This window comes from Oppia nitens, unplaced genomic scaffold, assembly GCF_028296485.1.
Source record: "Oppia nitens isolate AA-2021 unplaced genomic scaffold, nextdenovo-longstitch-racon4-pilon3 scaffold12_pilon_pilon_pilon, whole genome shotgun sequence".
Lineage (NCBI taxonomy): Eukaryota > Metazoa > Arthropoda > Arachnida > Sarcoptiformes > Oppiidae > Oppia > Oppia nitens.
The window spans coordinates 1772138-1787500 of NW_026533191.1; the positions used below are offsets into that span (position 1 = coordinate 1772138).

A 15363-nucleotide genomic window follows, 5' to 3' on the forward strand; every position below is an offset into this window, starting at 1 on the left:
GGAGTACATTGTAATGATTGACCATGATAGTATATTGTTAAGGTTAGTAAAATAAAAATATTTTTTATTTTTTTTATTTAAAAAATAAAACTTACTGTAATGTACATTTTTCAGATAATAATAATAATTAATAATAATAATAATTAATAATAATAATAAATGGATATAATTGTTCAAGATATACTAGTTAAATTAAATAATGTACAATTAAATTATTTTTATTTATTTATATAATTTGTAAATATTGTAAATAAATTTTTTTATTAAAAATATTTTAATTAAAATCTTTTTGCTAATTATTTTTTTAAAAAAATAATTTATTAGTATTTAGTATTATTAGTAAATAAGAATTAAAAAATTTATTTAAAAAAATTGATTTTTAAAGACTAATATTAAACTTTTATTTAAAAAAAATTAATTATCATTAATAATATGTAATTTTTTTTAATAAGTTTAGTCAAATTATATATATTGTATAAAAAACACTCAAATAAATTGCATCAAAATAAATAGTTTTAACTAATTATATCATTGCATCACAAGTTTAAAAAAATATATCAATTTTTTGATGAGCAATGTTTGTTTTAAACATTATTATTATTATTATTTAACAAATCTAATTAATTATAAAGCATTGCATGTTATTTATTTTATAACATACACACAATAATAATAATAATAATAATAAAAATGGTATATAATATACTTAAAAATATATTTATTACATTTTCCTAAAGTAACACAAAATTATTTCATATGAGATTAACATTAAAAAAGTAAAATTTATTTTTATTTTATTTTTATATATATTACTAAAGTTAGACTAAAATGTTTCATCACAAACAATTATTATTGCTAAAAAATTTTTATTATTAATTTGATAAACTTAACTTTTTTTGTAGCAATAGGTATTTATGTGTGTGTGTGTGTGTGTGTGTGTGTGTGTGTGTGTATGTGTGTGTGTGTATGTATGTATGTGTGTGTGTGTGTTAGGTGACCTTGTTAATAAATTATTACATATGCAATATTTATTATTAATATTATTATTGTTATTATATTTTATCATTACATTATACCATACAGTGGTTGTCAAACATTATGTACGCAAACTCTATTAGGGCTATTAAATGCCGGCTTTTAATAAAGTAAAATAAAAAAATTAAATATTTTATATAATAATATATACTAATCTATAATAAAAGTATATTGTTTTTTGTGCTAATATATTGTGTTTAAATATCAAGAGTTTAATATCTATATATATATACAGTATTTTATATATTATCAATAATAATAATAATAATAATATACTTGTATAATACAAGTTGTCTTTATATATATATCCAATAAAAACATTTTGTACTATATTTTTTTTGACATACTATTGCATTAATGAGTTGTAATATACTGTATATACATATAAATGATATAAATTGACTAAAAAATTGAAGTTAGTTTCAAATATATATATATAATATATTTTATTTAATATGAAGATAATAAGATAATAATATTATTAAAAAATTAATTTATCAATGTTTAACAATAAATAATTTTTATAGTACAGTATATAAATATTATTATTATTATAAAAGTGAAAATTTTAAATATTAATTTTTTTAAAAAAAATAATTGACAACAAAAATTAATTAATTAATTAATTATTATCTACTGTATAAATTGATTTTTTTTGTTTGTATTACTATGCGTGCTAAGTTAAGCACTAGTAGTAGTAGTAAACAACTAGTCTATAAGGACAGTATGGTTAGAGTAACCAGGAGCCGACGTCGGGCAATATCAGTGGTCAAAGATTTTAATAATAATAATAATACTAATACTAATAATAATAAAAATACTGTTTTGACAACTATCAGCACCACTACCAATTCGACCACTACTATGAGCACCGGTATGTATTTGTTGTTGATAATGAATAGTTGATATAAATAATAATTTTTAGATGCCCTTCCCATGACTAGTACTACTACTACTACTACTAGTGTACTGTATTTACAGAATATTCATGTGATGTAATAATAATAATTATAATAATGTTTAGGACTTTTCCAACAAATTATTAGTTATTTTACATATTATTGAAAAAATAAAATTTTAGTTATAATTATAATAATAATAATAATTATTATTATTATATAATTAAAAAATATAACATTAATAATATTGTCAACAGCAACAAAAAAAACAATATTTTTAATAATTATAATTTAAATTATCAATAATTATAGTAATTTTTAAAACTAATTAATTTAATAATTATTTTTAATTTTATATTTATTTTTTTAAAAATATATTACTATTAATATATTTATATATATCATATATAGCATCAACAATATTGACCAATCAAATTAACCAATCAAAAAAGCGCAAACTTGGCCACAATTTACCACAACGACTACTGACCACCATCACAACAGCAGCAGCACCGGTAGCTGTTATTGCTAACGGTTCCCAACAGATACGCACATCGAAACGTCTGAGACATGAATCGCCCGAAATCGGGTTGCCGTCAACAACAACAACAACAACACCATCGGTCATATCAAATGGCTATACCGTACAAAAATCAATCGGTGGGTCCAATAAAGCCAACCGACCGGACACAGCACTATCTAAACCATTGTCCAAACGGCGGACAATTAACGTACCGCGAAAGCAGCATAAATCAGTGGTCAACGTTACGCCAGTACGCCGATCAAAACGTCTATCAAATGGTGGTCAGACAGTGACCAACAGCATCAGCAGCGATAAGTTGCTGACGACAACCACCACTAATATCATACCTCCGCAAGTGAAACGTCGTCGGATAGTTGCAGTCAATAGATTGTTGTCACCGAAGAAAACCCATGCAGTCGTAGCTAAAAAAGTGGTCACAAAGACGACAACAACGGCGCCGATAATAAAGACAACATCATCGAAGAAACAGACACTAAAAAAGGATAAGCCGGTAGCCGATAGTCGTGCGACGATAACTACACCAAAGTCTAAGAAAAAACAGCCGAAAGCTGTTCAGACGAGTCCGTCAAAAAAATCACCGAAATCCGAATCATCTGTAAAACCGGCGGCAAAGCGGTCAACAAAACGAGGACAAAAGGCGCTGATTCCGAATTTGTCGGTCACTAACCATAAAGTTGATCCGTTTTTCGACACCAATAAGCCGGTACCGTATGTTTCAAGCTATGTCCAGTCAAAATTGCTTATCAGGGCTGTCCTTCAGCGTGACTATAAATTACTGAAAGAGTTGATCATTGGTGACAAACTTATCTGTTCGGCGGCTGTACGGCGATCGGTAGCCGACAAACGGACAGCCCTTTTATACGCCATTCAGAGACTGGACATCCAAGCCATTCAGATACTAACCGACAGTAAGCTTAAGACAAAATTTGCCGATCAGACCCGATGTTTGCTGTCCACCGAATCGACCGGTCACGGTTCGCGCTATATGTTTGGACACGCATTGCGAGCTGTAAACGTTGGCCGCGGCGGTCGCGAAGGCAACAATGCACTGCTCCGCGATGTCAGCGACTACAGCAGCTCTCGAGGCGAGACATCAATATCGGGAACGATAGTGAAAAATCTGATTAAGTCGGGCGCCGACATCGAAATGCTGGACAAACTGGTCGCCGACACCGACAGTGGATATCTCGAAAATAAAGTTGTCTACGCTCTCCGTTACGGCCACTGTCTGCTGGCCAATCAGATTGTCCAGCGGGGCCTGAAAAAGAACGGATTCGGTTTCAATCAGCTGCACGTCCAGTCACTGGCCCGGGACGGCACCCAATTCGATCAGTTTAGGTCGGTATCGGTAACTAAGAAAGCACTGGACAACGCCCGTGTTACACCGTTACATTGCGCGGCCGTCAATCCCGATCCGTATTATCTGGAACACCTGCTACAGGATCGGCCAGATTATACTATCGCCGATACCGGCAACTGGCAACTTGTCCACTATGCAGCCGTATCGGAAGGTTCATTGATTGTGTTACCATTGATTGTTTGTGTGAACTAACTAACTGTAATATTGTTTGTTTGTTTGTTTGTAGAACCGGCCAATATTAAGCTTCTCCTATCGCGCGGTGTGTCTACCGATGTGGTCGACAAAAAACGGGGAAACACACCCTTACATTTGGCAGCCAAACGCAATCGGCCAGAAAATTGTGCGGCAATCATACAACACGAAAGATTGTCACTAATCAACATCGGTAATAGTCATACCGGTAGTACCGATGCTGATGCTGATACCGGTGTCACCAGTGATCAACAAACGGTGACCACCACTACTGCATCGGCGGCGAAAAAAAAGGCGGCGGCGAAAGCAAAAGCGGCGGCGAAAGCAAAAGCGGCAGCACCGACGGGAACACTGGAAAAATATAATCGCAACGGTATGACACCGTTACTATGTGCCGCCCATCACGGCCACTTGGATTGTGTACGGGTGCTATTGGACGGCGGTGCCAACATCGAGCGACCAACTCAGGCCAAACAGGATAAGCTAACAGCTCTAATGTTGGCAGCAGAGTGCGGCCATTTACCGCTTGTCCGTTTTCTGGTGGACAGGGGTGCCAAACCCGAAGCCGGCGATAAGAAAAAGCGAACGGCTCTAACTCACGCCGTTATGAACGGCCAGACAGCAGTGGCCAGCTATTTGCTTCGGCTGGGCTGCGATCCGGAAACCCGTGATTCGTCGGGCAACGCACCCGTACACTATGCCTGCGCCTATGGCTGGTATCATTGTATGCAACTACTGCTGGAAGCCGGTGCCAAAGCCGACATTACCAACGACTGGAAGATGACACCCATGTCTATAGCCTTTATGAAAGGCCACACCGGTTTGGTTGATAAGTTTTCCAGCGAATCAACAACGCTCGACCTCAATGCACCAGTAGATTATACGGACGGTCGGACATTGTTGCACGAAATGTGTCGACAATCGCCCGGCCAGTCAATGTTGGACGGCCTACGATTTTTACTGGATAAAGGTGCCGATTTTAACGTTAACGACTATCAAAACTGTAACGCGGTATGTCATATATATGTGTATATATATATATATATATAGAAGTTTTTTTAGGACTGTCCTCTCTATCTATCTATCTATCTATCTATCTATCTATCTATCTATCTATCTATCTATCTATCTATCTATCTATCTATTTATTTATTTATCTATTTATTTATCTATCTATTTATCTATCTATTTATCTATCTATCTATCTATCTATCTATCTATTTATTTATCTATTTATTTATCTATCTATTTATCTATCTATTTATCTATCTATTTATCTATTTATTTATCTATTTATTTATCTATCTATTTATCTATCTATCTATCTATCTATCTATCTATCTATCTATTTATCTAATAATTATAATTAAAAAATAATCATGAAATCATTTTGTTTTTTTTATTAATATTTACCTAGCTACATTATCTGGTGATGAATGAGTCCAGTATTATTAAGTATGGCATATCCAGCTACTATGATAGTGTTAGACGGGCTAATGAGCTACAGGTAATTTTGTGGGTGACTCCTACACACTATTAGAGTAGTAGTACTAGTAGTACTACTACTACTTTCCCCATACTTTTTTTTTGCTAACTTATTAATTACCGGTAATTTTTTTTTTGGGTAACCAATAGATACGTTTGGATAATGTTAACAAACTGCTGGAAGCGGCCGATCTATTGATGGCCAATGGCTGCAATGCCTATGCGGTCAGCAAACAAAACAACGGCGGCGGTGACGGTGGCGGTGAAACACCATTGCAAATGGCCATCAGATTGTCGACGTTCGGCATGTTTCACAAACTACTGGTTTCGTCCTATTATGACAACAACGAATTGTTGTTGAAGGCGATCGCCGATTCGGTAGATAAGCTAACTGGCAATACAATGTTGCATCGGTGGACCGATTTGGCCGACAACAAGGAAATCATAGCCGACGGCCGACTCCAGTCGATGGCCAGCTATGCAAACTTGCTATTCAAACCAAGTCAACTAACAAATCATCAATTTCTGTCCATCATTCCCGATGATGTTCGCAAACAAATTATCAGTCAGTCATCGGTGACCAACATATCTGGCCGGACACCGTTACACAGTTATCTTGTAAAGTGTCGATATATTGATCCGCTTGACCAACAACAACAACAACAGTCGCATGTTATAGATTTTCTACGGTTTCTATTGGACACCGTCCAGAGCGATGTCAACGCCCAGACCGTGTGTGCGAAACCCGAGGACAGAGGACAGTCGGTACTGCATATGGCTGTCGAGTGCAAAGCGCCCAACTATTTAGACGAAATATTGGCCAAAAAACCCGACTTAGATCCGCTCGATGGTTACGGTCGGACACCGTTGGCCTTGTCTATTGTCAACAATTGGACGTCGAAATCGTGGACATTGATTAAGGCCGGTGCCGATATTACCGTTAGGTCCCGAAACGACAACAACAATTCGATGCTAATATTGGAGGCCATTCACAATCGCGGCGAATCGTTTGATCTGCTGCTACATATGGTGGCCAACGGTGCCGATGTTGCCGACAAATGCCGTAAGACTGGCAATACGGTACTGCATATGGTGGCCGCACAGCCACATCGTAAGGATGCGCTGAACGCTGTCGAACAGCTCATGGTTGCCGGCGCCGATGTTAACGCCCTTAACCATAGACGTCAAACACCGTTGCATTTGGCGGTCAAGTCGCGATCGGGAACGGTAGACGAATGGTATCACGTGGAACAGTGTCTGTTGAAGGCCGGCTCGAAACGGGACATACAGGACAAGTGGGGTTGTGTACCGTTGCACTACGCCTTTCTCAAACCCGGCCAATCAAGCGACTCGTTTGCCGATCCAATTGAATTGGTCACTCTATTGTTGACCAACGAGTCGTCGCCGTCGAGCGGCCTACAAGATTCAGTTAGTGGTTCGACAGCCGAGATTGAGGACAACAGGGGCCGAAAGCCGTATCATTACGCTGGTCAGAGAGGCGCCACCATATCGTGTATGCATTTGTTGAGTCGTATGGCGAACATTGATCCCGTAGACGCCGACGGCAATACACCGTTCGGCTATACGGTCGCCAATGGCCACGAAGGCTGTGCATTAATGCTCCAGCAAAAGGGTGCCGCCTGTATACCGCCGGTCGGTGTCGTCTACACCACCACCAAACACAAGGCAACCACAACTACTGTTGGTAGTGATGATGATAATGAGGACAGGTATCCAAAACAAAACAAGAAGCGAATAGTCTGGAAGTGGAATCTAGTGCGCGATAAGGAGGACTACGAGCGCCAAAAACTGGCCAACCGGACCACAACCCAGTGCTCAATTGTCGAGGAAGTGGTACGCAAAGATTGGCAGGGTATGTAATGGTCACACACATACACCTATTGGATTGTAATTAGTATCTAACTGTCCTTTTTTTATATTAATAGGTATACTTCATCTGATAGTCAACGACCTGGAACTGTCCGGCGACGGCATCGGTATAGCCATCGAAGCCGCACTCAGGACTGGCCGACTGGTGTTGGCCATCAAAATCTTGAATCGCGTCGAAGACCATCACTCGCTAGAGCTGACTGGCGATGCCGGCGGCCGAACACTGTTGCACGTATTGACCCGTGAGCTGCCAGCGTCGGCCAGATCGCGGGACAGTGACCACCAAAAAGAGATTGTCCGGTCGCTGATCGAACACGGAGTACCGGTCCGAGCACTGGACCATCAGTATGAGGCCAATGCTATCGTCTACGCGGCCACCACTCGAAATCATGTGCTGTTCGAGGAACTGTGCAATCAAATTGGACTAACCGAAGTGGCCAATATGACACCCGATCTATTGATGAGGACACCCGTGTCGGCCATGTTTTGGGACTTACATCTTGACGACAAAACAAGCAAACTATCTAAAGATATGCAGAAATTGTTGGCCAAACTGGTAGCCGAAAAACCCGAATTAATTAACGCACAAAATTATTATCCTATATATGAGGGCCGTTATCCAGGAGTCAGGTATACATCATACGAACCAACTGTCGAAGCGGTCGCTACGGCTACCAAATATACGCCGTTAATCTATGCGGTCATTTGCGGTAACTATTCGGTGGTCGAGTATCTGCTAAATCTGACCGCAACCGATGATGAGTCGTTGTCGGTGTTGTCGTGGACTAAAAACAATGATTTGGTCGACAGGAACGGTACAGACAGCACCGGTAGGACGGCACTGATGCACGCCGTACGGCTGAACGACCGGAAAATGGTCAAACTTTTGTCGGTACAGTCGCGCGACGGTCTCAGTCTGAAAGACAATAACGGCTGGACAGTTATGCATCATTTAGTCTGTCCGCTGGCCGACTATACCTATGTCGAAGCGGACAAGATTTTCGATATGTTTCTGGAGGTTAGCTGGTCATCGAATATTAAACAATTGTTGACCACTGGCAATACGGATGGCCAATCACCGTACCAGTTGGCCAGACAGCGAAAAGCCGTAAGTTTGTTGACTGTTTTCGACAGTGTCCTACATACACGGCCTAACCATTGTGACGGTGACGATGACGATGATGATGATATGCTGGCCTATCCGCCACTGCCAGATGATTATGATGATTACGAAACTACCGGTGCCCGTGAACAACAACAACAACAGTCCTATGATTATAAATTGGATTCGGAAAAAATGATCGAACAATTAGACGCCGAATCAATGGATACGACTACTAGTGGAGCACCGGTATCACAGCCGGACAGTCTGATAGGCATCGATGGCGCGTAAGTATATATACAGTTCCTCCCTATAGCCAACTGTTTGTTAATAATTTTATTGATAATTTAAATTTTTACTAAACAAACAGCGAAACAGTGGTCGACCAGCAATCAGGCCTACCGTTTGACGTACTATTAACTCAGGTAGACCTTAGCTACGGTGTCTACGGTTTGTATAATTTCTACAAAATGCAAGTCGTCGAGCACCGGCCCAAACAGCTGGTCATACTGTTCACCCGTTGGGGCCGTATCGGCGAAACTGGCCAATACCAGAAGACAGCCATGCCCACTGTTGCCGCAGCGGTCGACGAATTCAAAAAGATACTCAAATCGAAATCGGGTAACCAATGGGACGACATCCGGGAGTTTAAGCCCGTACCCAAAAAATATCGGTTAGTACAGCGCCGGTTAGGCACTGGTGACCATCAGCGCAGTAAGTCGTATAAGTTGGACACTGTTCGCCAGGTCATTCAGAAGCCGAAAAAGTGGATAACATTGAAGGCCGCGGATACCACAGCAACGGTTGCCGCCAGTCGGACAGTTAGCACTGGACTACCGCAGCCACTGTACAAACTGATGAAACAATTGATTAAATTTCATTCGAGTCGCGACTCCTATCGATCGTTAGGACAGTCGTGCACACCGTTTGGCCATCTTAGCGATCGGGCACTGAGCGAAGCCGAACAATTGTTGGCCAAAGTGGACAGTTTACTAGCGGAACGCGACTCGATTACCGATCGCCAATCGGACGACTACTCGCGTCTGACACTGGATATCATCGACCGGAGCGAACTATTCTACCAATTGATACCATTGTTTGGCTACGAATACGAACGATTGGAACCGTTGTTCAATAGAGACCGACTACGCGACCAACAGATTCTGGTCAACAATCTCATACACTACGAGTACGCCTACGAACTGCTGTTGGCCGCCCAGTATCGGCACCGGGAGATCAATCCGGCTGACTATATCTATCGATCGTTGGGCTGTCTGCTGGCGCCGATGGACAAGGATAGCCAAGAGTGTCAAATGATTTTGCAATACATTGACCGGACGGCCGGCACTAATTGTAATCCACGAGTTAGGCATATATTTCGGGTGCAGAGAACAGGCGAAGATCAGGCGCTTCGGGAGACCGATAAAGGTATGGATGTTCAGCAGGCTTGGCTACTGTGGCACGGCACAAAAATGGCCAACGTGCTCAGCATACTGGCCCACGGGCTACAGGTGGCACCGTTAGGCGCCCAAATAACTGGTCATATGTTTGGAAAGGTATGTAATTTTTGTTTTGTTTTTTTTATAATTAGTTTGTTTTTAATTTTTTGTTATTCATTCAATAGGGTGTCTACTTTTCCGATGCTTTTGCCAAAAGTGAAAACTACTGTTCCTCGGATACGACTACTGGCCACAAGTTTATGCTACTGAGCGAGGTATTAGTTGGCCGACAACAACAGATAAAGCCGTACGGCGATGAAAGTACATCATTGAAGGACGGTCATCATAGCTTAGTTACTAAAAACTCTCAGTATATACCCGATCCTAATGGACTGTCCTATTGGAACGGTATGTTATTATTGAATAATTTTTTTTGCTTTACATATTCTATATATACTGTATGTGTTTTAGGTCGTACCGTACCGTTGGGAAAGTTAGCTTATAATAAACTACCCACTGGTGAAACCCATGGCACCTATTATAACGAATATATTGTGTTCAATAGCAAACAAATATGTTTGCGATATCTCATACAATTTGATTGAATTAATGGGAGATAAACTATATTATTAAAAAAAATATTATATTATTTATCAATATTATTATATACAGTATATATTAATTATTATATAAAATATGATTATTATATACTGTAATTACTATCCATATTATATATTATTTAAATATTTAAATCTATTTATTATTATTATTATTATTATTATGCATAAAACAAAACAATATAATTTATATTAATGATATATATATATATGATATATTCAAGTTACATTATTTATAATAATATATCTAGTTCATTTTAAGTTCAATTTTATTATAAATTTTTAATATATTTAATATACATTTTTTCTAATATTAGTCATCTATTAGTTATATATGAGATTATTTACTGTTATATTTAATTAATTTAATTAAAATATATAATAAGAAATTATTATAACTTATTATTATTTAGTTATTAATGTTGAAAACAAATTTCTTGTATTTATTTATAAATTTAATAAAATAAAAAATTATTTTTAAAAATAATTATTGTGAATGAATTATTAAAATGTTTTTAAAATTAAATATAAATTTTTATTTTAAACCCCAATAAAATTAATGTAATAATAATTACACTACAAATAGGTTATAATAATTTTATAAATTACTAATTTTTAGTTTAGCAAAAATTATCAAGGTTATAATTTATATATATTTATATATTTCAATAATTGCTGCAAAAATTACGTTTAAAACTGTATATATATATTGTAATATATTGTATACAGTGTAATATCATAAAGTTTTATTGATATTATATAAACAAGTTTATTACAACTGTATAATATACAGTGTATATTTACTTAAATATGTTTATTTTTATAAAAAAAAAATCAAATGTTAAATACTAATATATGTAAACATTAAATTAGTTGAAATATATTTTTCTTAAAAATATCTAATGTTGTAATTTTTTTAAAACAAAATTTATTTGTTTTAAAATAATATATTAATACTTATACATTATATTTAATATGTGAACTAATTGTTATATATATACAGCATTCAAAAGTTTTATATCAAATTAATTTTTAATAAAAAAAATATATTTTATTTCAATATTTTGTTGATAATAATAATAATAAATCAATTATATATAAAAAAAAATAGTTATATTAAAAATTAAATATATATATATTTTTTTTGTTGACAAAATGACTGTAAAACTATTGAACCAGAAATTTATCCAGGGCAATTTTGAGCGTGGACATTTATTTACCGAATTCAACAAGCAACAATTGTTGCTAATAGACAGCCAGGATAATGTATGGCAACATCGAGTAGGTGTACCCGGATCAATAGTCAAAGGTCGGCTGAATAGCCAGTATGAAAACCCGCGTACCATACCGGAGCTATCGGGTACAGGTATTATCAGATTTTTCAACGGCTATCACTATGTACTGGGATTGACCCGATCGCGTACGGTCTACGCCTGGGGCGTCAACAATTTCGGACAGTTAGGTCGCGGCCAACGTCACGCCTACCCGGAGCTACAGAAACCGGAGAAAGTTGAACAACTCGGCAATATTGTACAACTGGCCTGCGGTGCCGCACATTCAATGGCATTGACCGGCGACGGACAGGTCTATTCGTGGGGACACAATGTCAATGGCCAGTTAGCCTTGAATATGGACGCCGATTGGGTACTGGTGCCGACAAAAATCAATTTCGATACCTATGCGGGGGCGGCGGCCATAAGTTTCATACACTGTTGCCATAATAGCTCGTTTGCCATCACTGGAGACGGTCGGGTCTACTCGTGGGGTATGAACTGGAAGAAAGTGTTGGGCACTGAACATACGGATCAGATTCAGATACCGGTGCCGGTTATGATCAATCTGGTCAACATTGTGGCCGTCGTCAGCAATAATATCAATACATATTTTCTCAACTCGGACGGTCTGATCTACTATTGCGGCGAACAGCAGCCGACACCACGTTTGACTAGTAAATCGAAATACATATCCCTTTGCTTACTGGATAGTTGCTATCCAAACATACCGGTGCTGGCCATAGCCGAATCAGTTGGTCTGTGCGAGTTACGGGCCGCCGATGAAGTGGTCAGTCTAGGAAATGACTATTCAAACTATGAGGACTACTATCTAAACAAATATAATTTGACATTTAATTTGATTGATTTCAAATGCAAACAATTTGTCGACTATTTTATCTATGATAAGCACACCAGGGATGATGCTGTTGAGGATGACATCACAAAATATACTAATAGTGTAACTAATAATAATAATAATAATAATAATAATAATAATAATAATAATAATAATAATAATAATAATAATAATAATAATAATAATAATAATAATAATAATAATAATAATAATAATAATAATAATAATAATAATAATAATAATAATAATAATAATAATAATAATAGTTTAGCAATGAATAGACAGCAGGTTATCGATAAATTTAAACAAAACTATAATCTAATGGTCAAATCGTTTTGCGTGTTCCCGATGGCCGGCGGCGGCGGCGGTGTCAACGCAATGTTCATTACATTAGGCGACCAGTGCTACGGTTTTGGTACCAATTCGGACGGTTCGCTTGGTTTAGGTCATCGAGCACCGGTACTTGAACCACATCTAATCAAACAGCTATCCTACCAGGGTATCCAGGAACTGGTTCACGGTGACGATTTCATTGTGGCCATCGACCGGCAATCAAAACTGTATACGTGCGGCCAGAATCGACACGGCCAATTGGGCCGGGGCGATATCGATACCGGTGCATTTGGACCGGGCAATAACTATCTGTACGAATCAATCTATATGCCCAATAATCGGCAAATCATTCAGCTGACCAGTGGATCGCATCATACACTGGCGCTGACTGCCGACGGCCAACTGTACGGCTGGGGTGACAATCACTGGGGACAGGTTGGTTGCGGCAAACAACTGGGTATGAAAAGTGCCAAAAATACACACTCATACAAACCGACTCAGCTGATGGCATTGAAAAATGTACACTACGTCCACTGTGCCGGTAATACATCCATGGCACTGACCAAATCCGGCCGTCTGTACATATGGGGACAGACATCATTGACCAGCACCCATATGAAAACCAATACCTACGAGGAATATCCCAGGGAAATTGTTTTCGGCGGCACAATAACACCATCAATTGAATTGGACCGGGTGCTAATTACTAGTTTTAATAATCAATTGTTTAAAATTTATTTCCTAACCAAACAACATGATCTATATGTGTGTTCAACAATTGAAAAATTATATACAAATAATTGGAAACTAACTGATGAAAATGATCTAGTTAAATTAGATTATAATAATAATAATAATGTAAAATTTATGAAAATTGAATTGCTAAAATTTAGTTATAACAAAAATGATCATGGTGATAATGATGATGATATTGTTGTAGTTATGGGTATCGATGTTGACAACAATGAAAATAATAATAAACAACAACAATCATGTCTATTTAGATTGAATGGACTAGAAAATGAGCTAGTTAAAATTCATACCGATCATAATCAATTTGATGACTATTATCTAGAAACTTATCGTTCAACCAATCATCTAGTCAATCAATTTAATCTAGATAATTTAGATCTACTACCATCATCATCATCATCTACTAATATGAAAAATGGCAATGCTAGTAGTAGTAGTATAGATGCTGATAATGCTGATGATAATGTATTGCCAAAAATGTTAGCTGATCAATTTGAAATTATTAGCGAAATTGGCCAAGGTAAAGGCCAATATGGCAAAATCTATCATATTAAACAAATTGATCAGGGACAATCGTATGCGCTTAAATCATTGAAAATTGATACCGGTATATATATATACTTTTTTTAATTAAATATAAGATAATTAATTACTATTACAATTTAATTAAAAATTGATAATTAAAAAAAATAATAGATAATTGTTCCGAATCAAATATGGAATTAGATATACTAATTAGTCTACAAAGTGACCATGTTGTTAAATTTCATAATGCATGGCAATTGGATAGTCAACTATTTATTCAAATGGATTTATACGATCAGGATCTGGATAGTGTACTAGAAAACAAGCACCGGGCGTTTGGTCGGGCACAGGGCGACCGACTGGATCCTATTGAATATGTACTCACTTGTCAACTACTACAGGAGCTGATCGCTGGTCTAGATTATTTACATAGTCATCAGCCGCCGGTAATACACCGGGATCTTAAACCGGCCAACATATTGGTGGCGTCGGCTAACAGTCCAGCAGCAGCAGCTAATAGTACCGCCGGCACAACAACATGTATGAGTGGCTATCTAAAAATAAGCGATTTCGGACTGTCCACCTATCATGAACGTCAATCGATTAGTCATACACAGGGAACGGGAACACCGTTATATATGGCACCGGAAGTGTCATGGGGTAGATCTTATAATGAAATGGCAGATATTTACAGTTTGGGTATTCTAACCCAAGTATTGTTTAATTGGTATCTAAGCGAGTATGTGATAATACATTATTATTATTATTATTATTAATTTATTAGATTCATTTGGCTTATGTATCTTATAATATATATACAGTTCCCAACAGTACTCGTTGAACGCCAACACCATAACAGTGTTCGAGGCTCGAATCGGACACCTATTTTTGGCCATCAAACAAATGTACGCCCAAGTGTACGCCGAAAGACCGTCGGCCCGACAGTTGGCGGAGCGGTCATCTAATTGGACAATAAATCGTACGGAAATTATCGGCGCCGGACTGTTTCGCCAGAAACCTCAGTCGCTTAAGCGTCCCGAAAGTCAACTGTTTCGCCGT

At 37.3% G+C, this 15363-nt stretch overlaps 2 protein-coding genes across 2 annotated transcripts in view; both read left to right on the plus strand.

Moving 5' to 3' along the window:
• Window positions 1-1669: 1669 nt before the first annotated feature.
• On the plus strand, window positions 1670-10556 carry LOC128955687 (uncharacterized). Its single transcript, XM_054301361.1, has 9 exons — window positions 1670-1909; window positions 2346-3989; window positions 4065-5041; window positions 5448-5537; window positions 5666-7388; window positions 7462-8794; window positions 8878-10063; window positions 10132-10354; window positions 10418-10556. Exons 1-9 carry the CDS (start codon window positions 1705-1707, stop codon window positions 10549-10551), a joined length of 7515 nt encoding a protein of 2504 aa, XP_054157336.1. The 5' UTR covers window positions 1670-1704; the 3' UTR covers window positions 10552-10556.
• Window positions 10557-11718: 1162 nt separating this feature from the next.
• The window catches only part of LOC128957219 (uncharacterized), a 3717-nt gene continuing 72 nt past the window's right edge, over window positions 11719-15363 (plus strand). Inside the window, exons 1-6 of the mRNA XM_054302954.1 lie at window positions 11719-12795; window positions 12982-13854; window positions 13967-13980; window positions 14031-14386; window positions 14476-15043; window positions 15126-15363. The exon at window positions 15126-15363 is cut by the window's right edge and continues 72 nt beyond it. Coding sequence (XP_054158929.1) covers window positions 11719-12795; window positions 12982-13854; window positions 13967-13980; window positions 14031-14386; window positions 14476-15043; window positions 15126-15363 — 3126 coding nt within the window. The remainder of the gene's footprint in view (window positions 12796-12981; window positions 13855-13966; window positions 13981-14030; window positions 14387-14475; window positions 15044-15125) is intronic.

Coding starts and splice junctions, on each gene's coding strand:
- LOC128955687 (XM_054301361.1), top strand. CDS start 1,705: ATGCGTGCTAAGTTAAGCACTAGTAGTAGTAGTAAACAACTAGTCTAT. Junction 1,910..2,345: donor GACCACTACTATGAGCACCG/GTATGTATTTGT, acceptor TATCATATATAG/CATCAACAATATTGACCAAT. Junction 5,042..5,447: donor ACTATCAAAACTGTAACGCG/GTATGTCATATA, acceptor ATATTTACCTAG/CTACATTATCTGGTGATGAA.